At 53.2% G+C, this 19,009-nt stretch overlaps 9 protein-coding genes across 9 annotated transcripts; 2 read left to right on the top strand and 7 right to left on the bottom strand.

Annotated features, from left to right (window-relative positions):
• Positions 1 to 254: 254 nt before the first annotated feature.
• On the bottom strand, positions 255 to 1,867 carry COCCADRAFT_8913 (uncharacterized protein; the record flags this gene model as incomplete). Its single annotated transcript, XM_007718742.1, has 2 exons — positions 255 to 1,271; positions 1,412 to 1,867. 2 exons carry the CDS (start codon positions 1,865 to 1,867, stop codon positions 255 to 257), a joined length of 1,473 nt encoding a protein of 490 aa, XP_007716932.1.
• A 504-nt stretch (positions 1,868 to 2,371) lies between these two features.
• On the bottom strand, positions 2,372 to 6,261 carry COCCADRAFT_108278 (uncharacterized protein; the record flags this gene model as incomplete). Its single annotated transcript, XM_007718741.1, has 2 exons — positions 2,372 to 3,712; positions 3,760 to 6,261. The coding sequence occupies 2 exons, from the start codon at positions 6,259 to 6,261 to the stop codon at positions 2,372 to 2,374; spliced, it is 3,843 nt and encodes a 1,280-aa protein (XP_007716931.1).
• Positions 6,262 to 8,370: 2,109 nt separating this feature from the next.
• On the bottom strand, positions 8,371 to 9,768 carry COCCADRAFT_30036 (uncharacterized protein; the record flags this gene model as incomplete). The annotated part of the gene is made up of 4 exons (XM_007718740.1): positions 8,371 to 8,667; positions 8,817 to 8,967; positions 9,013 to 9,125; positions 9,250 to 9,768. 4 exons carry the CDS (start codon positions 9,766 to 9,768, stop codon positions 8,371 to 8,373), a joined length of 1,080 nt encoding a protein of 359 aa, XP_007716930.1.
• A 289-nt stretch (positions 9,769 to 10,057) lies between these two features.
• COCCADRAFT_40761 (uncharacterized protein) lies at positions 10,058 to 10,638 on the bottom strand (the record flags this gene model as incomplete). Its single annotated transcript, XM_007718739.1, has 2 exons — positions 10,058 to 10,512; positions 10,608 to 10,638. 2 exons carry the CDS (start codon positions 10,636 to 10,638, stop codon positions 10,058 to 10,060), a joined length of 486 nt encoding a protein of 161 aa, XP_007716929.1.
• Positions 10,639 to 11,590: 952 nt separating this feature from the next.
• Positions 11,591 to 13,272, top strand: COCCADRAFT_30035 (uncharacterized protein; the record flags this gene model as incomplete). Its single annotated transcript, XM_007718738.1, has 4 exons — positions 11,591 to 11,593; positions 11,650 to 11,682; positions 11,751 to 11,843; positions 12,250 to 13,272. The coding sequence occupies 4 exons, from the start codon at positions 11,591 to 11,593 to the stop codon at positions 13,270 to 13,272; spliced, it is 1,152 nt and encodes a 383-aa protein (XP_007716928.1).
• Positions 13,273 to 13,792: 520 nt separating this feature from the next.
• Positions 13,793 to 15,937, bottom strand: COCCADRAFT_8910 (uncharacterized protein; the record flags this gene model as incomplete). Its single annotated transcript, XM_007718737.1, has 1 exon — positions 13,793 to 15,937. The coding sequence occupies one exon, from the start codon at positions 15,935 to 15,937 to the stop codon at positions 13,793 to 13,795; it is 2,145 nt and encodes a 714-aa protein (XP_007716927.1).
• A 504-nt stretch (positions 15,938 to 16,441) lies between these two features.
• Positions 16,442 to 16,997, bottom strand: COCCADRAFT_40758 (uncharacterized protein; the record flags this gene model as incomplete). Its single annotated transcript, XM_007718736.1, has 2 exons — positions 16,442 to 16,795; positions 16,869 to 16,997. 2 exons carry the CDS (start codon positions 16,995 to 16,997, stop codon positions 16,442 to 16,444), a joined length of 483 nt encoding a protein of 160 aa, XP_007716926.1.
• A 780-nt stretch (positions 16,998 to 17,777) lies between these two features.
• COCCADRAFT_108268 (uncharacterized protein) lies at positions 17,778 to 18,320 on the top strand (the record flags this gene model as incomplete). Its single annotated transcript, XM_007718735.1, has 4 exons — positions 17,778 to 17,843; positions 17,892 to 18,046; positions 18,093 to 18,156; positions 18,207 to 18,320. The coding sequence occupies 4 exons, from the start codon at positions 17,778 to 17,780 to the stop codon at positions 18,318 to 18,320; spliced, it is 399 nt and encodes a 132-aa protein (XP_007716925.1).
• A 155-nt stretch (positions 18,321 to 18,475) lies between these two features.
• COCCADRAFT_40756 (uncharacterized protein) lies at positions 18,476 to 18,792 on the bottom strand (the record flags this gene model as incomplete). The annotated part of the gene is made up of 3 exons (XM_007718734.1): positions 18,476 to 18,523; positions 18,571 to 18,722; positions 18,774 to 18,792. 3 exons carry the CDS (start codon positions 18,790 to 18,792, stop codon positions 18,476 to 18,478), a joined length of 219 nt encoding a protein of 72 aa, XP_007716924.1.
• Between the last annotated feature and the right edge of the window lie 217 nt (positions 18,793 to 19,009).

Here is a 19,009-nt window from a genome sequence, read left to right as displayed (position 1 = left end):
GAAGCATGTAATACTAATCGCATGAACGCTTTCTGCATCCTTTGTATGCAGGGGATATCGGCGACCTTACATCTATGTATGGTTGTTGCTTAGAAATCTACGCTAGACTTCCCGAGCCGTTGAAAACATGCAATGCGATCTGCCAGCCTTGTCAGCTCTTGTTCTGGAAAGTCCAACTGCCAATGAAATACTCAAAACGGAAAGTTGTCATAACTAGAGAAAAACATCCATCATTATCCGAACACCCATACACATCAAAGTTTCTCCATCCTCCCGCCCTCGAGCCTAAAAACCTTGTCCGGATTCAATATCCCCTTCTGATCCCACGCCACCTTAATCGCCCTCATACTCTCAACCCCACTCTTCCCAACCTCTTCTTCTAATGCATCCCTCAACTCCAATCCAACACCATGCTCTCCCGTGATTGTACCTTCAAGACTCAGCGCCAACCTCGCCACATCCCTCAACACCGCCTCTGCAGCCCGGCGATCAGCTGCCGGACAGATAATCGCAGAATGCACATTGCCATCCCCAACATGTCCAACATTAGCGCAGAACCAACCTCCTTGGTTACCCGTCGCAGCAGCAGCAGCCTTGGAAATGAGTGACTGCGTGCCCTGAACGAGATCTGAAAGTTTGGATATAGGAACCGCGCAGTCTGAATGCAGAAACACGTCCGAGGGACTCTTCTTCATACAAACAAGTGCTTGTCCCATGCATTTCCGCGCTGCCCAAATAGCGCTTGTGCTCTCACCATCTTTTTCTTGAGATGCGACGTAGAACCTACCCGCGGAATGCTTGCGACACAACGCGTCCACGATACGCTGTTGCTCCCACACACGCTCGATCGACGGTCCCGCGATTTTGAAGAACAGAGTTGGAATCTCAGCCCACTCCATGCTAGATAGACGCGAGACATTGACGCACTGCATTTGCGGGCCGTCTGCTAGCTCCAAGGCTTCCAGCACGTGCCCTGTTTTCTGGAGTTCGACAACGAAATCCACGCCGGACTGGAAAGAAGGGAACGTGGCGAGACCCACGTGTAGGTTCTTGGGGAGTAGGGAAAGGCGCAGCACGGCTTCTGTGACGAGTCCGAGAGTGCCTTCGGAGCCAATGAGAAGGTGAGTAATGTCGTATCCTGCAGAGGATTTGCGAGGCCGATTATGAGTTTTTATTATGCGGCCATCTGCCAGCACGCAAGTCAGAGAAATGACATTTTCTTTCATGGTGCCGTAGCGGTAGGCGTTTGTGCCTGAGCAAGACATTGCTATCTACATTATCCCTTTTATTTTAGCATACAGCGTTTCCAATATGGAGGGAAACGAAAAAAGAAGAGGACTTGTAAGAAGGTAAGAAAAGAAGAAGAAGAAGAAGAAGAAGAAGAAGAAGAAGAAGAAGAAGAAGAACTCACCATCCCCCCAATCTTCGCCCCAGGCGCAGGATCGACTGGAAAAAACAAGCCCTTACTTTCCAAATTTTCATTTAGCTCCATCCATCCCAATCCCGGCTGCACAACAACATCCATATCATCTTCATGCACTCCGATAATCTCTTTCATGCGCTCAAAACTAACGCATACGCCATTACGGCTCGCCGTGAGTGCGCCGCCGAAACTCGTTCCGCCGGAAAACGACGTGACGGCAATCAGCCGGTCGTTGCACGATTTGAGGATAATCGATGTTTGCTGTGTTGAAGTAGGGAAAAGAACCGCCAACGGTGTCTCGCGAGGTGCGGCGGGCGAGTGCGTGGTGTTGGCTTTGGCATCGCGCTCGTGGGTATCAAGCGTGTATTCAATGCCATGCTTGCGCAGCTCTGCGAGTAAACTTTCAACGTTACCCGGTGAGTGGTCGTACGTATACGGTGACATGTTTGGATGTGTTCTGAGACAGCTTTTATGGTACAAGAGGATAAAGTTTGCGGATGTAGCCGGGGGATCTGGGGAAGTGGGAGCCGAGGCGAGTCATGCGGATTCGGAAATAGCTTACCAGGCTATTCCTGGACACTCGGCAAGTCACCTGGGTATTTGCAAGTAGAAAAGTCACTATCGGGTGGGTATTGTTACATTGCACATCAACGCTATGAAACTTATTGAATCCCAATCTCGACCCATGCCGATAATATTGAACAAACTCAAACTCCGTGTTAGCATGAACATGACATGCAAAAAGTGGGTATCGAGAAACCATCGTCCGTTCAGAAAGTCCGTCCAGAAACAACAATCCGTAATCGTCCCCTTGCCTCAGCGTTCCTCCTCTTTCTCAATAAAAAAAAAGTAATGAGATAAATCTATTTAGCGAGTGATGTGAAGTCATGTAAAAAAAATAGCAAACCGTATGTCTCATGTTCCACTCGTGTCACAACAGTCTGATGATTATGGCAAATCACCATATGTCTTTTTGCTGCGCCAGAACTTCCTGCTCTTCTTCTCTTCCTTGACTGGCGCAGCACGAGTGACTGGCGGCTCTGGCGGCCCAGAGTTCATGAGGAAATCGGCTAGGTCGCTCGTGCCTGTGCGTGCACCTCCACCTCGGGCGTCACCAGATGCGGGTGCCCTTGCTTGGAGGCGAGGTTTGTATGAACGTGCGGCATCGGAAGTGATTGATGTTGAGGTCAAAGAGCCAGGATGCGCGCCACCATTGCCATTGTATGGCTGCGATTTCGACGAATTTGCACGCGCGCGTGCAGCAGCAATAGTCTCCTCACTCAACATAAAAGGCTGAGGTTTGCTGACCGATGGGGGTTCCATGGCATTGAGGAAATCCATCAGACTCTCCTGTCTTGGTGCAGCTTGTCGCGGTGGCTGTGCCGGAGCCTGTCTGGGTGTTTGCGTTCCGCTAGGCGGAAGTGCAGTGAGCTGATCTTCGTCTTCATCCTCATCATCCTCCTCATCAGAAAAGTCAATCGCATATGGGTCCTTGATGCGCCGCCTCGTTCGCGTGACTTGAGGCTCATCATTAGAGGCTGACATGCTTCCGCTCAGCTGCTTTGGCGTATTGGAATAGGCCGGCTGCACAACACCAGGGGATGCAATGAGACCAGTTCGAGAATTGATGGTCTGGGCACTGTTCTTCGATTCTAACGTTGATGCTGCAGAGCCGTACGCTGATTCAACATTGCCGTGGCCTTCCAGCATGCTGTCAAACTGATCAGAATCCACGGTGCTGCGGAAGGGGGCAACACTCCGAGGGATTCTAGGTTGCCCATTGTTCGCATCCGGGGGTCCTTGCCTGATAAAGTCAATCAAGTCGCCATTGCCCGTGCTTAGGCCTGCCGGACTGCGTGGCTCCATGTTGGCACGTGCTCTTGCAGAAGTCCCGTTTACAGAAGATGATCGTCTGGTAGATAGCTTCCGGCCGAGTGAAGACGATGAGATGTTGCTAGGCTTCGAACTTGGATTCTGTCCGTTCATGCTAACAAAAGGTTGCACAGGCTTCTCCTGGCCAGGCGAAGGGCCAGTTGACCGGATGAAGTCGGCAAAGTCGCGCATTGATTCTGACTCGATCTTTGGGTCTCTTGCAAGCGGTCTGGTAACTACGCTGCGGCTAGGCGATGGCCTGTGGTGGGTCCCATTGGACGACTTTGCCCTAGGTGCAGTCGTGTTGGGCAAGTTTGCAGTGCCGTAAGACTTGTCGTCAGCATGGACGCGAGGATATGGCTTTGCGGAAGATGAAGATGATGAGCGATGCTGCACAGGCTGATGCGGTGGAGTTTCCTGCATACCGTTAGTGGGTTGAAAAGGCAGCGGTGTTTGTGACTTACATCAAGGTCTCGCATGTTTTGTGGCGTCAATGTGAACTTGACCGTCTCCTGTCCTTTAATCAAAGAGTCAAACTCACGCGTCCGATCTTCTTCTGACATGCGTCCGCTCAAGCCTCGCGAACGGTAGCTAGAAACGGAATCCCGTCCGCTAGAAGTCACAGGGTAGACAACCTGCTTCTTCAGAGAAGAAGATGTCGAAGTGCCTCGCTTCAATGACATATTATCTGAGGGTGACTTTTCAGAAGGTGCACTCTGGGAGCGGACAGATTCTCCGGTCGATATGCGTTGCAGTCTTCGATCTGGTACTTGCATGGGAGGGTCATGATTTGTTGAGGTGGAGTCGCGTTTTGATTCTTCGTAAGTGGGAGAGCTGGATTTGCGCATACCTAGAGAGCCGGCCTTCTCCACGGGCTGCGTTGGATTACTCTCCACCTCATGCAAAGCAGGCAACGACGAGGCGAGGGATGGGGAACGAAGGCCATCCTGTCTCCGTGGGGCACTGGTGGGACTCTCGTGTTGAATGGGGCTGGATGTGACATCTCCATTGCTGTGTGACTTTCTTCCAATGTCTTTTCGAATGATTAGACGCTCTCCTCCCGCATACTTGTCATCCGGCGAAGAATTGTTGTGACTCTGCAGCGAAGTCGGAGTAGAAGTGCGAGGCTGGACTTCTACATAAGCTCCCCTAGCAGGTGGTCTGCTGGGTTCACGAGCCATCTCGTCTGGAGTAGTAGATGTTGATCGGATAGCATTATCGGCGGTGCGGGCAACACCGATTGCCTGGGGCTTTTCGGGCTCCTCTTCGGATAAATCGTCGTCTAGGTATGATTTTCCTTCTGCATGAGTGGTTGCTTTTGGCGTCAATGCAGGCGTGTGTAGAGGAGACTTGATACTCGAAGTGCGGGTAGAACTACGAGCTGAAAAAGTGCGCACCAAACCCGGAGGCCCTGGCCGTTCTATGGACATTCTCTTGGAGCTCATGACCTTTCCCACGCTCTTGGGGCTAATATCGTTGATCACGTCAAGGCCGTCTGGGTTCTTGCCCTGGACGTCAGCGGGTTCGGGAGTACTCATTCTAAAGCCCAGGCCAGTAGCTGCTGTAAATGCCACCATCGAGGCGTCATCCTCGTGCGATTCGTCTCTTGGAGATGGCACCGAGTGTTGGTGCTTAGACGAGTCGTCGTGAATTCCATCATCGGCTGGCTCGCTTTCAATTGAAGTATGAATGGATTGCTCATCTTCATCAACAGGCTCTGTAGGAACAACGAATGCTGGTAACTGCGAAAGGGGCAGAGAAACAGGACGCGCTTTCCTACTCTTCTTGGTCGGAATGACTGAAGAGGAAATCATAGCACTCGAAGGTCGCCGTCCTTGTGAGTATGGTGCATTGCCTGTATTTTCGTCCTCGTCCTCATATGTGGGTGCCAATCCAGGCACTTCAATTTCATTGATGTCATTGCTGCCAATTGGAAGAGGTATGTTGGCTGCAATTTCCGTCTCAGTAGGTTGGTGCTCGGGCAGGTGCTCGTGACCGCTATGCACCGTGTTGATTGTGTCACGGCTTGGCTTTCGCATGGGCAAGCTCGTGTAGCTTGAGGTGGAGCGCATTCGTCGTATGGGAGTAAGGGGCATAATAGGAGATCGCACACGTTTCTTCCACGTCCTCCAAAGCCTTCCCAAAGCAGAATTGAGTGCAATCTTCTCTACATCAGGCTCCTCTATGGTCAGGCGTTCGATTATAGGCTGTTCTTCGTGTTGCTCCATTTGCTGAGACAGCTTCTGTATCCGCGACTCCATGCGCGCAAAAGCTGCGGATCCAGAGACAAGGAGCAGCTGTTCAGCGATGAACTCCATGACCGAGGTCAGGAAGATGGCAGCTGCCCATGACACCAGGCCAGCTTCATCATCCTCGTCCTCGTCCATGCTGAGCCCGCGCTCTTGCTGGACATACCTTTCCTCGTCTTCATCCTCCAATTCACCCAAGCGTGTGTAGACCATGATGCGCAGGCGAGTGCGCTTCCACACCTTTTCTACATCCCATGCGCCATTGACCTTGTCGTTTTGTGTAGGCGACTCATCATCATCCTCGGCAGCCAGCAAGCCCTGTAGCTCCTCGTCGGCGTATTCCATGGCCTCGCGGGCAAGGCGCGGCTTGAGGACATCGAGTATAGCTGGTCGGATGGCTGTCAGAGACGGTGCTTTGGCAGAAGAGAGAAAGGCGAAGAGAAGATGGTCGAGAAAGCCATTGAGGAGGGCCAATGCCTGCTCGGAGAAGATGGCGTTTTGCAGCTCGTCGTTGTCTGCATCTTCGTCGCGTAGCTGGGCATTCTGGTGGTCGGTAACGGTTTGCGAAGCTACGGATGCAGCAATGTAGGCGGGCGGAGGTCTGACGGTGGTGGGCATCTGGAAGGTGACGGAGCTGCACAGGGAAGGAGAGCGCTCGCTGCTGAAGCTGTGTGTTCTGCTGGAGCGCGACGACGGCATGGCGGCCGTCTCGGACATTGTATGTCTATGCATAGCGCAGTCAGGCGTCTGCAGCACGTCGCTGCGAAACACAAAAGAAAAGGTCGTCAGAGGTGCGGGCAGCGGGCAATTGGGTGGGAAAGGGTCTTCGGAAGGTGTTTTCGCCCGCGACCCTGGCTGTGGCGCGGGTCGAGGAAGAAAAGTGTCGGGGTGACGCTAGGAAGAGGGTGCAGGTTTAGACGTATGACGATGCAGAGAGAGGCCGTCAGCGCTTCATGGCGGCAGGCAAGCCTCGTCAATGCTCAGAGAGGCGGATGGCAGGACGAGAAGGGAGACGAGGCAGTGGAAGGGAGGGGGAGATTGGACAGTATCAGATAAAGCGTCTAGTCCGGGGGGCTTGTTCCGGCTCGTGATAGGGATCCCAGACGGCGATCGTGGTGTTCGCTAGGCTGGGCCCTTAGCGGGCACCGCTGGTACCGAACCACGATCACCTTTGTCTCTCTCGTAGCTCCCACGCCTGAATCGTGGTCTCGGCCTCACGGACAGACAAAGACGAGGACGAGCAACAATGGCGAGGCCGTGTTGCATGATCAACCACACGAGTCCGTGTGCTGTAGCTGCGTCCATGTTGCAATGGCGCCATGTCACCGTTGTTAGGCGGTACGTCGTATACGTACTTAGAAGAGAACGCTCGCGCATCCCTGCATGGCCCACGCCTAGCCGCATCGGCCGTGCTCTGAGAAGTCCTTACTGCATCTACTTAGTGCATCTACTAGATCTGACCTGTTTCCCCCTTGGACACGACTATGGCATTCGTACTTTATTGCCATATTCTATCGCTGCTCTCTGCGCTCGGCCGGGTCAGGCAATGCCCATTTCGACGGCCTGGCTGCTTGGAGAACGCCGCAGTACAGCCGCAGCGCATCAGGGCCAAGTATCCAGCTGCGCATGTGCATGTGGACTTGTCGCACCATCCGGCAAATTTCCGACCCTTCGCTGTACCTGCAGCTTTCCTCCCCCTAGTCCACCACCACGTTCGGTCCCGACACACGCTGCCAATGTCTGTCTGTGAGCGCATGCAAAACTCGTGCGTACGCCCCAATTGCCTTGTTACCTCGACGACGCAGCCCGTCTGACCCAGCGACTTGGTTAGGAGCCTGTACATATCCGAGTCATCGCACCGTATTCGCTAATCTCAGGGGCTCGTCGAACAAGTCAAATCACCTGTAGACATATGGCGCATGTGTGCCAATGGCCGGTGCTGGACACCATTGCGACGGTCCCTCTGCCGTTTGCCCATGACTGAGTTGGGCGCCTTATTGTTTGACCCCGAAGTATGTTTGTAGTATATTGTCTCTTTTTGGCAGACCATACGTCACTCAGCTACTCTCTGTACCATACTTTGCCTACCAGCTGAATGCAAGACAGACGGCGGATTCGCTACAGTAAGCTGTCTACTGCCCGTTGGCTTGTTGGTGTCAACGGTCGAGCCAGGAAACAAGATAAAACTACTACGAGGCCCAACGGGCTCCCACTCGTTGTCCTGGGTCACTTGTACTGAACAGCACGTGTGTGTATGTCACGTGCAAAAAATGGCGAAGGCGTGTTCCATGTCCACCATGCGACAACAAACAGTGAACATCACGACAACTGAGGAGAGACGATGCAGACCCCGCATTTGAACAACAACATGCATACATGTCTCTAATACTATATTCGACCAACCCCATGACCATCGGCCTCATTATTGATGGCCAACTACCGCGCTGTTCCCCAAAGGAAAGAGCATCGAGTTGCTGTTACCTCATGGCAGCCTCTGATTGGCCACTCCCCATATGCCAAGCCCTGTCCCCTCACCTTGCTACGACTTCGTGACATTCGACTTGAACCTCTTCCAGTATATATCCTCGATTTTTGCCCTTCTCAGTGTCTGTGCCACCTTCTCCACACTCTTGTTGCTCTTCCTCGTCTCGGTCTGCCGAGTGTGTATCAAGATGATGGATCCATGCCCATTTACTTCTTCAAGAAGCACCAGCACGGAGCGTTTAGCCAGAGAGATCCGAGGCTGTCTGGCGGGAGATGCAGAGCACCATTATTCAAGCTGAGAGAAGCCATTCCCGTTATTCGATAAGTTTTGCAGTGGCGGCTTCATGTTCCATCCAGCTTTCCGTACAGCTTCTCGTCGATCCTAGCCTGCGGGACCGCAGCAACACCAGCAAACGGTCGCGATGCCCCACCACTGGCTAGCCGGTATCTGCAGTCCGGGCAAAGCTCATTGCTGTTAACCGACCCCATCTTCTCGGCATAGGTGCAGGCTATAGGATGGCCGTTGGCAAACCGAGACCTGCAGCACGGGTCGCCAACAAACTGATCGCGCCCCCAGTGGCGGCACGGCCGGTGATAGACGTGCTCAACGTAGCACATGTGTGGCTGTCTGGTGAGGCGCTTCCGATAGCAGGTTAGGATTTAGTTTCTCTGCTGGATATCTTGGAGTCATTGCTGACCGTTTTCCAGGCATATATGTGCTAGCTTACAGTAAACAAACATGCAAACAACACCCGTATGAGACTCCGTTGACCAAGGCTAAGACCTACCATACTGCTTGCTTGTGCCTTCATAATCGTATTGTCACCAATAATTTTCCATCCCGTCTGCCCCCCGTCGGGCCATCGTGTTTGGGACTGGTACAGGCGGCAGCGGAACTTGTGCCGCGTCGACAATCTCGAACAGGTACCATTGTGAAAACTAAACAGTCGTCAGGCTTCATTGTTTCTCTGGCACAAGTCTCACCTCTGCCGGCGTCGCGCGGGACTTGTGCGGGCGAGGGCTTGTCCCGCCCTTGCCAAGACAACCACTACCAGAGTCTCCCGACACCAGAAAATAAATGTAAGGTTTCTGGTTGTCTTATATGTGGGTTAGATAAATATCCAGACACGTTTTGTTGACTTGTTGTGGAACAGTTGGTGGCTGTGATTGGTTCGAGCCGAGGGCCTCGAGGAATGGGACATATACACTACGTCGACGCACTTGCGAGCAACACCAAACACCCCAACAAAGTCTACCCCAGATCTGCCATGCACCATGCCACTGGCGCCGGTCCCTAAACCTAGCCGGCTTCCGAAAGTCGGTCGTATCCTTGGTCGTTCCCGTCTTGCCCCGACCCTCTCGTTCAGCATGGTCTATTGCCTGCTGCAGGTACAGCCGCTCTCGACACCCAACCAGAGGCAGAGGGTGGTGCTGCAAGTCATGACCTAGAGCGGGAAGTGAAGGGGGCCGTGCAAAGTTGGTGTCTGGGTATGCATGATGGGTGTCGCAGCAGACACAACAGGGCAGGAGAGTGCAAGGGCTCATTGAGGAATCAGATTGGTGTCGAGGCCATGACGAAACCATGATGTGCTCATGCCAGGCATTGTCTACTAGATACCATGCCCGGATATGTCTCTTCTTGACCCCCGGATGGTGTTGGTTTCCTATCGGTGAAGGCCACACGTGCCAGCGCTTGCCCAGCACCATGCGCCCCATCTGATAAGGGTCGCTGCGAACCATACACCCACAGCGGCTGCTCCTTGACTTGATCAGCAGCTATCTAAGTATAATCTGGGGAAGATGCAAGCCTTTTGGAACCCCTTCCATGTACTGGAAGGGCCCGCAGCTTTGCCTAAAGCGGACATGACACGGCCACACCACCGGTCGCTGATGTGCAAGGCCAAAGCCAGGCGGATGGCGACTTTTATATCAGTCTTTTGAGGAGCAAAACCGATTTTGCATACAATGTGGGCATGTTCACGATAGGTGTTGTGTCGCTGCCACATGTCAGTCAACGAGGCCGGCGGCGTTACTCGATAGCCTGACGTAAAGTCGGAAAACCATTTTTCCCCTTATCTTTCGGGCCAGGGGCGTGGGGCTTGGCAGATCGACGGCACGCCCGCAACCCCGCCAGGCCCAACGTCGTGCAGACTAGATAGTGGTGCCGATATGGCGATGCGGCTTTTTTTGCCTGCGTCGGGACAAATGGTCGCGGTGGACGGGGTTGATTAATGGCGCACGTGGGGTGCGGGTGGGTGAAGGAGAGGGTTGAGGCAGAGGTGGGTTTGGAATCGGATTCGGTTTTTGGGCATTGCAATTCACGGGGGGTGGGCGACGGCGGCGTGGAGCTGACTTTCTGACTGTATCGCAAAGAGTGGGCTGCAGGAGAATCTGTGGGGTTGGCATGGAAATATCTCAGTCTGTGCCTGGAGGAGAGGCGGGCCCAATGAGCAGCGAGCCATTGAACCGTACGAACATGGTAGTCTAAGCAGTGGGCTTCTGGAACAGTGCACGTCCAGCACCCAGGACACAGCGCGGCCAGCCGGGCGCAAGAAACGATTAACTTGACTACAAGAAACGTCGCGGCAGAGAGTTTAGTGATGCTGGCATGACGAGGCACAGTAACTGTAACCGCAGCGATTGGCGGGCGGGCTTCTTATCGCCCCCGCGACGTCAGTGCCGGGCAGAGGCAACGGGGCCCTGGCCAGCAGCAAGAAGCAGCATATGCAGGTGTCGCGAGACGTCTGCACGCAGGGACGGCGCTGCTCGTGTTGGGCTGGCGGCGTCGACGATTTCCTCGAGGGATCCGATGGCGGACGGCCAAAAACAACAGCACAGGTGGAGCGGTGTGTGCAATGCAAATGCTCTGGTTTGGGCCCCGGTGGTCTGCCATGACCAACAAGCTGGCGTTGAGCGGGTAAATTTAGCTACACTGAGGCGACGGTTTCCACCTCCGCCGCGGTCAAACTCGGAACCGCCTGAGGCTGTGCGTTCCGAGCGCCGCGCCAAACCGAAACCGCTCGTGTACAGACGCCGCGCCCATCAGCAAACCTCTCCAAGCTCTCCAGACGGCCCTACGCTGTGTTGCCCGTCGCGTTTGCATCCCAGAGCGCAATAAACATTGTGTGCGTATGTGTGGCTGGCAGGGCCCTGCAAGTGTTCCAGCCGGGCGGCGCCCCGGCGTAAGCGGATGCTCCACGGCCGGGCGTGGGCTCAGCATGCTGGGTGTGCGGCCCTGTGGTTGCGCATTAGAGAAACGGATTGCTTCCTCATCCCACGGATACAGTCCGGCGACGGCTCTTGGCTACGGCCAACCTAGTTACTATCTGACCACACCTAGCCCCGCCACATGCCGAGACAGTCAACCCATTCCACGACACTTACCTTATAACTGAACCCTCAGCCCGCTATCCTTATCTCTCTTCCCCATTCACTCTCCCCACTTCCACCATATAACCCCTCCTCCACGCCCTTCTTCTCCTGGAAAACATCGTTTCCTTGTTCCTCCCTCTTCAAGTTTGTTCTCCTTTTTTCCCCTACTACGCACATACAAACCGCAGTCATGGTATGCTTCTACCCTGGGCCCTTTGTTTATCCTGCTGTTACTCACACATGCTACAGGCGAACTCCACAATCATCTCCAATGCTGCCAACGTACGTTGAAACCTGCTCGCGTGCTCTCGTCTGCTCTCACTCGAGCTCGTTCTAACATTCTACAACAGCTACAGAAGTACCTTGACCTCCCCCAAAAGGGCAATGTCATGGCCGAGTATGTCTGGATAGACGGCTCCAACGGCATTCGCTCCAAGTCCAAGGTCAGTTCTTTCTTTTTTTTTTGTCTTCACCTCTTCCATTTCCCTCAACCGATCATGGTTTGCGGCATTTGTCTGCAGCCCGCGATCGCGATGCAGCCTAGTGTGCAGCTTGCAGGCTTTCAGCCTCGGGAGAATCACTGGCTGCGATCCACTTGGCGGTTCACAACCGGCAGAGTCACGATCGTGGTGCTCTGCTTGTGTGACGTACCCTGCGCCAATCGCTGTCGCAACAGGCATAAATGGCGTTCCTTATCGCGACCCCACGATAAGCCATCCACCAGCCACAGATTGCGCGCGGCAGGACCTGCACAACTTCTGACGTCTACCCCTCCACTTCCCCCCACTCACTACCCTTGCCCTTGCAGCCCAGTTCGACCAGGCGCATGTATCCTGACATCAGTTGCAGACCCTGAAGAAGAAGGTCGAGAGCCTTGACGACCTCCCAGAATGGAACTTTGACGGTTCCTCAACTGGTCAGGCGCCCGGCGAGAACTCCGATGTCTACCTCCGCCCGGTTGCCTACTTCCCCGACCCCTTCCGTCGGGGAGACAACGTCCTTGTCATGTGCGAGACCTACATGTCCGATGGCACCCCCAACGCATACAACTTCCGCCACGATGCTGCCATAATCTTTGAGAAGCACAAGGAGGCCGACTTCTGGTTCGGTCTCGAGCAGGAGTACACCCTTCTCGACGAGTTTGGCTGGCCATATGGCTGGCCCAAGAACGGTTTCCCCGCCCCCCAGGGTCCTTACTACTGTGGTGTCGGTACTGGCAAGGTCTTTTGCCGTGACATCGTCGAGGCCCACTACAAGGCCTGCATGTACGCCGAGATCAACATCTCCGGCACCAATGCCGAGGTTATGCCCGCCCAATGGGAGTACCAAGTTGGCCCCTGCCCCGGCATTGCCCTCGGTGACCAGCTCTGGATGTCGCGCTTCCTTCTCCACCGCGTTGCTGAGGAGTTTGGTGTCAAGGTTACCTTTGCGCCCAAGCCCATCCCTGGTGACTGGAACGGTGCCGGTCTCCACACCAACGTTTCTACCGTTGACACCCGTGGTGAGAACGGCATGAAGGCCATTGAGGCCGCCATGGAGAAGCTCTCCACTCGCCAAGCCGAGCACATGGCCGTCTACGGTCAGGACAACCAGCTCCGCATGACTGGCAAGCACGAGACTGCCTCATACGACAAGTTCACCTGGGGTGTTGCCAACCGTGGCTCCTCTGTCCGTATTCCCCGTGCCGTCGCCGCCGAGGGCAAGGGATACTTTGAGGACCGTCGCCCCGCCTCCAACGGTGACCCATACCAGATCACCGGCATAATCGCCGAGACCATGTACGGCAAGGTCGAGGGTGCCGACATTGCCAGGTTCGCCAAGAAGGCCGAATCTGTCGAGACCGAGATGGTCATCGAGGTCAACAAGCCATAAGAAGCTTTTCTTGTTATTATGTTCGGTTCTCTTTTTTCCCCCCCATACCCCCAAATTTATTTCGCGCTTTAGACCACTTTGGGTTTGACATGTTGCCGCGCTTGTTCATGGAAATGGACTGGTTTGTCTGGCTGGACTTGGCCTTGTAGAAATTTTATCGACTTTGGTGTTTTGTCGAATGATGACATGTTTTGGTGCCAAGGTATATCTATATAGATAGGGTATATCATGACCTGTGTTGTGGGAACCTGTTGAGTTGCATGACATGCAATGATTTAATGAAGATGATTTTGACTATTGCATTTTAGCTACTTGGGGAGAGAGTCTCTCTTGATTATTTCATGAAGTTCTCTTATGACTAATTTGCTCATCGTGTCCAAGTAATGATATGGCCTCATGCATACCCAAACAACAGTACCTACTACCCATCATCTCAAGCCCCTCCCACTCTTCCCAGAAAGCTACTCGACAACTTCGCACGTACATCTTTTCATAAAAAAGCCTCATCGAAAAAAGCCTTCTAAGCCCTCTCCTCTTTCACAACCTCCCTCCTCAGCCACTCACCCCAAACTCCCAACTCCCCAGCTACATCCAATCCACTCGCCAGCCTCTTGACTCTCTCCTGATGCGCCACCATTTCCTGCGCCCCATCTTCATCCTCGTGCTGCATGTGCACCTCTGACTCGCGTTTCAGCGTGGGAGCAGGCGAAGAAACTATGTTTTGCTCAGAGACAAGGAGATCGCCGTTTGCGTGCACGTCAATGGTTACAGCTAGGGGCGCGTGATGGGGTTCTGGGGGTTGGTCCTTGGGGGTGAGGAGGTCAGAGAGGAGGTTGGAGATTGCGTCTGCAGTGGTTTCTGGGGGGTTTGGGGGGGCTCTGGATAACGGGTGGGGGACTTGAAGGGTTATGCGTGGGATTGGGGGTGTGTAGTTTAGTGTTACGTCGAGTTGGAGGGTTGGGTAGTTTTCTGATGAGCCCGTCTTTGGTTTGGGGGTCTGCGGTTGGCCCAGTTTGTGTGTTGGGATTGGCTTTTGTGGTGCTTCGTAGAAGCTTTTGCGGAGGAGCGTGGTGACGTGTGCGTATTGTCGCAGAACTGGCAGGATTTCTACGAGTTGTTTGGGATGGCTGAATGGGAGACTCTCGAGGGTACGGCTGTACTCTAGCTTTGGTACGTAGAGACTCATGTTGTGACGATGTTGTTCGTAGTTGCCATTAATGTCTTTTGAGAGTGCCAGGTGCGAGCTGCGAATCTCATGTGTAGACTCGCCAGTTGCACCAGACATACCAGGGTCGACTTCTCCAGGCCTCAGCGCAAGCCCAACAAATGTGGTTGGTCGTAGATCATCATTGCGAGGCTCGATACCGACTGTTTGGTAGAGTTGCATATGAACAGCATAAGGTACGACGAGCGGCGGGTTGAATTTCGCAACGAATCGTACATTTGGTAATCTTCCTGCAGCGGAGTCGAGGTTCATGGCATCATCGGTTTGCTCTGGCGCCTCGAGATATGTCGGTTTTGGTTCAAGCCAGTCTATAGAAGACGTATTCATGAGTATGTTTTCCAGGTGGCTGGCATCATTGCTATCCATGGACTTTTCGACCTGGTCGCTGATCCATTCGTTCGATATGCGGATGGGGGTATAGAGAGCTGAGGGCGACGCTTCGCACTCGATAGTCAGCGAGTACATCTTATTGTTACTCCAGTAGTCGTCTTCGGGATATGAAGGGGATTCTTGCGAGCTGGCATCCATCTTTTCTTTGCCTTTTTCCTGTACTTCCGGCGCAGTCTTTGGAATCACCCACCGCGAGTCCATCCAGTATTCTAGACTTAGCCCAAGACACGATCCGCCATTAAACCGAGGCCTCCCGCTCTTCTTGCATAGTACCTCCCGCTCTGCCTTGTATATCCTGTACCGCTCGTCTGGTGCCCGTTTTGCAAGCTCAAGCTTCTTCTCATGGTCGAACAGCTTCCGAAGGCTCGTGTAGATGCCCGCAATCGCGTTGTAGCAACTAATACCTCCGTTCTGCGAGGAGCCCAACTTGTCAAGTGCCAAAAGTTTCTCCAAGTTTTCTGAGAAGCGCTCAAGCGTGACATTGAACTTGCTTTGGCCTGGAAGGGGTCTCAGACTTCTCACCAAAATCTCTGACCCTGCAGCTCCAAAGTTCAAGTCGGGTCTCGAGTCGTCTAGCCCGGTCTGTAAATTCACACTGACGATCTCATCGTTCTTGAAGGTGACGTCGCAAAGGGCCTCGTCGCCAATTAAAAGACTCCATGTACCTGCATCGTCCATATGCTTTTCATACGATATGCCTATTCGGTCACACAGCGCAAGCAGACCTTCTTCACTGACGCGCCCTGGCTTCTTCCCTATAATATCTATTATCTCTCGGAGCCTCCGACTCCTCTCTGCCTCGTCTGCGCGCCCTGTTGCACTTGCTGTCATGCCCAGATTAGACATGCCTAGTCCACTCATGCTTATGCCCATGCCGACGCCTCCCATACCCGAGCTCGCAACATCGTTGAGCATGTTCAGTACCGCAGGCGAGTCGTAGGACATCATGTGGATGTTTCCGGTAGGTGGAACGCTGCGCGGTGCAGGGGAGAAGGCGTTGGGGTTCTTGGAAGGCGTCTCCTTGTCTTTGGAGGGCGTGGGTGTCGCCATTTTTGCAACGTGTGCTGAGATTATGGGTAGCTAGTTGGATTGAAAGCACAATGCAGCGGGTCGCAGGCCGCAATTGTAGGTATTGTATAGCTAAGATGCAGTTGGTACACCAGGTAAAGCTGACGTATTGCACAGGGCTTTCTGAACGCCTCTTAGGCCAGATATGGCCGAAATTCTATGAGGGTATTGGATGTCAAACGAACATGTTGTGATGCAAGGTTGGGAGCAATTGTGGTGGGGTAGGAGAAGGACGGGTGCAGGACGAGATGGTGCGCGTGTGAGCTAGGTCTTGGCACAGTGTGAACCGCGGTTGGATGGTCAACATGCCCTCCCACCACAAGTAACAAGCATTCAGATAGACAAAAGTGCCTTCGCTTCTATGAATTCAACAAGATGTTTACAAAAAGCAGAAATATCTTAGTGTGGGTATCATATCGCAACGTCAAGACTATAACCAAAACGCCGACCCAATGCTCGTGTCCTTTCATGGCCCTTCAAAACGCTTCAGTCCAGCTCTACAACTGTATTATCGTCCAGAATCTCGCTCAGCTTCTGTTTCGCCTTGGCCCCGGCAACCCTTCCAGGTTTCTTTCTCGGAACGGCACTGGCCTTGGGCCTTGATTTTGCCCCCTGCAACAGCTCAGTGATGGCCTGGTTTATGTCCTCCTCATCGTCCTCCTTGTTGTATTCGATGGCACGCACGCGCTTCTTCGGTCGCTGCTGTGCCTCATCGCTCTGCTGGGCCCTTTCCTTGGCTTCGGTTTCCCAACGCTTGCGGATCTCGTCTTCTGTTTTATTCTCCATACTGTGGAATGAGGCATGGTGTCCACATCCGTCGCATTCATATGAGGATGATGACTGCACATTTGTGAGTACATGCAAAATGCGCTTCGACTCTAAACTAGATGTGATGTCGGTAGAGGTTGCATACCTTGAGCGGATGCAACATGAAGCGCAAGCAAGGACATCTTGCCGCGAGTAAAGATGGTTTGTGGTTACATTGGCCGCGCGGAGGGACGTAATTCATTTGTGTCCAAACATTGGGTGAGCCCGTCGCCATGTCGAGCAAGTGGTAGACCAAGGGTTGTGCAAGGTGCTCGTGCAAGTAAACAAGTCCATGACATTACGCAGAACGCGCACGTCGGTGCTCAAGCAGTGGGCACATGCAAACGCCAAATTGTCTCGACTTCACGTGCTCCAGTTCGGCAGTAACCGCATTAGGGAAACCCCGCGCTCCACAACTTTCAGGCCCATCCCACGTCATAGCAGATATGCACTGTATTCGTTGTCCAGTCACATAATTGGTCTACCAGTATTCAAACATCTGGCAGTCTATATTATCTGTGCCGAATTTTCTAACCATGCACAAATCATGTGTTCTATGAATGCCAACCTGTGAGATGTGGATCTATTCTAAAGACACAACCTGGATTTACGCCTCGGCTTGGAGCAGGAGCAGGGAAGCACCGCTTCTGTCCCGCCTTAATCAGGACCCAGTAAGCTGAGCAAATGATACTCTGCGGAGAATTGGAAAAAGTGAAGCTTGATAGGTGCTTATGTCGATGTTCCGTGACTGATGCTTGTACGGGACATGGGCGACCCATTGAAGCGAGGCGGAGGGTCTGAAAGTAACTGTCTAGCGCTGGAGCTAGCGGTGGACAACACGGAAGGCTTATGACCCTTGACCGGTTGATCATCGAGACAGCGGGGTAGACGCCTTAGGCCAGTATAAAAACCTCGGGATACATGACAACAGTCCAGACACCTATGTTTATCATCTCCTTCGCTTGACTCAACCCAAAAGTATCCACATCAAGTTTTACCCCGCATCACAGTCAACATGCCTACTGGAGGATGTATGTGCGGCAACGTCCGCTATGAGGTGCAGGGCGACATGGAGGCCCAGGTAAGTGGTACTTCCTACAAGATTAGACGAGGCTAAAAGGAAGTACAGATCCTTTGCCATTGTTATGATTGCCGTAAAATCTCCGGAACGACCTATTCGACCAACGCCCTCCACAGCAAGGATGGATTCAAGATCCTCCAGGGAACTCCAAAGGAACACAAGAAGACAGCGGATAGCGGGAACAATATTACATCCTTCTTCTGGTTCGTAACAGCGCAGACTGTACATGTAGCTTCTAATGTTATACAGTGGTGACTGCGGCTCCACCATGTGGCGAGAAAGCGACAGCTATACTGGCAAGATGATCATCAAGGTATGTCCACTCGTATATATGGCTGGCCGGCCCTGCTAAGTGGTGAACAGGTGGGAACTCTAGACGATCATAGCATCCTTGATAACTTCAGCACCAAGATGGAGTTGTTCACCAAGAACAGGCCCAAGTGGGTTGGCACTCAAGAGGGCGCCGCTCAAAAGTAAACCATGGCTTGAGCGTTGTGGCGTTTGTTTATAGACAAGGACAGTTGGAAATCAGGTGTACGGATCGAACGGCGACGAGCGGCAACGAGGAAGACGGACGATTGCAGAGTCGGAGTCGGCTGCGAGCGCCAGTCCAAGTATCGAATCTACAAACTCTATTCAGAGTCTGAACTCTCTGGTTCCTTTAAGCGTTCCCTCATCATCTGTAATTGTCAGCAATGCGCGTGTCGTCTTGCATCGTGATGCGCACCTGGTTCAATCGGGCCTTGAGCTCGTTAATTTTGGTCTCCTTAACAAGGATGTGCTCCTCGTCAAGTTCCTCGATGATGTATTCGTTATTGTTTTTGCTGTCAATGTCTACCAGCATGGCTTTGATGGAAGCATCGCACTTGACGAGCGTTCCTAGGGCGTTTAGCAAAGCGAAAGGGGGTGTGACTTGGACAGAAGCAATACCTCTGATGGCTTTGACCATTTCAAAGATGGTGTAGAGGATGTTTGTGGGGGGCCGGCTGTGTATGTAGTAACTAACTGGACAACAGGGTGCGAGCAATCAAAGGCAGGAGCGGCTGGCGCGATTGCTTGGCGAAATCTGCAATGATCAGCGCGCTAACATTCTAAGGGTGTTCGCTGCACGCCAGCTGCGAGTGATCACAACGCCATCCCCAACCTTGCCCCGTCGGCCTTCAGTT

Source organism: Bipolaris zeicola, assembly GCF_000523435.1.
Source record: "Bipolaris zeicola 26-R-13 unplaced genomic scaffold scaffold_251, whole genome shotgun sequence".
Taxonomy (NCBI): domain Eukaryota; kingdom Fungi; phylum Ascomycota; class Dothideomycetes; order Pleosporales; family Pleosporaceae; genus Bipolaris; species Bipolaris zeicola.
This window is presented reverse-complemented; position numbering and strand designations above follow the sequence as displayed.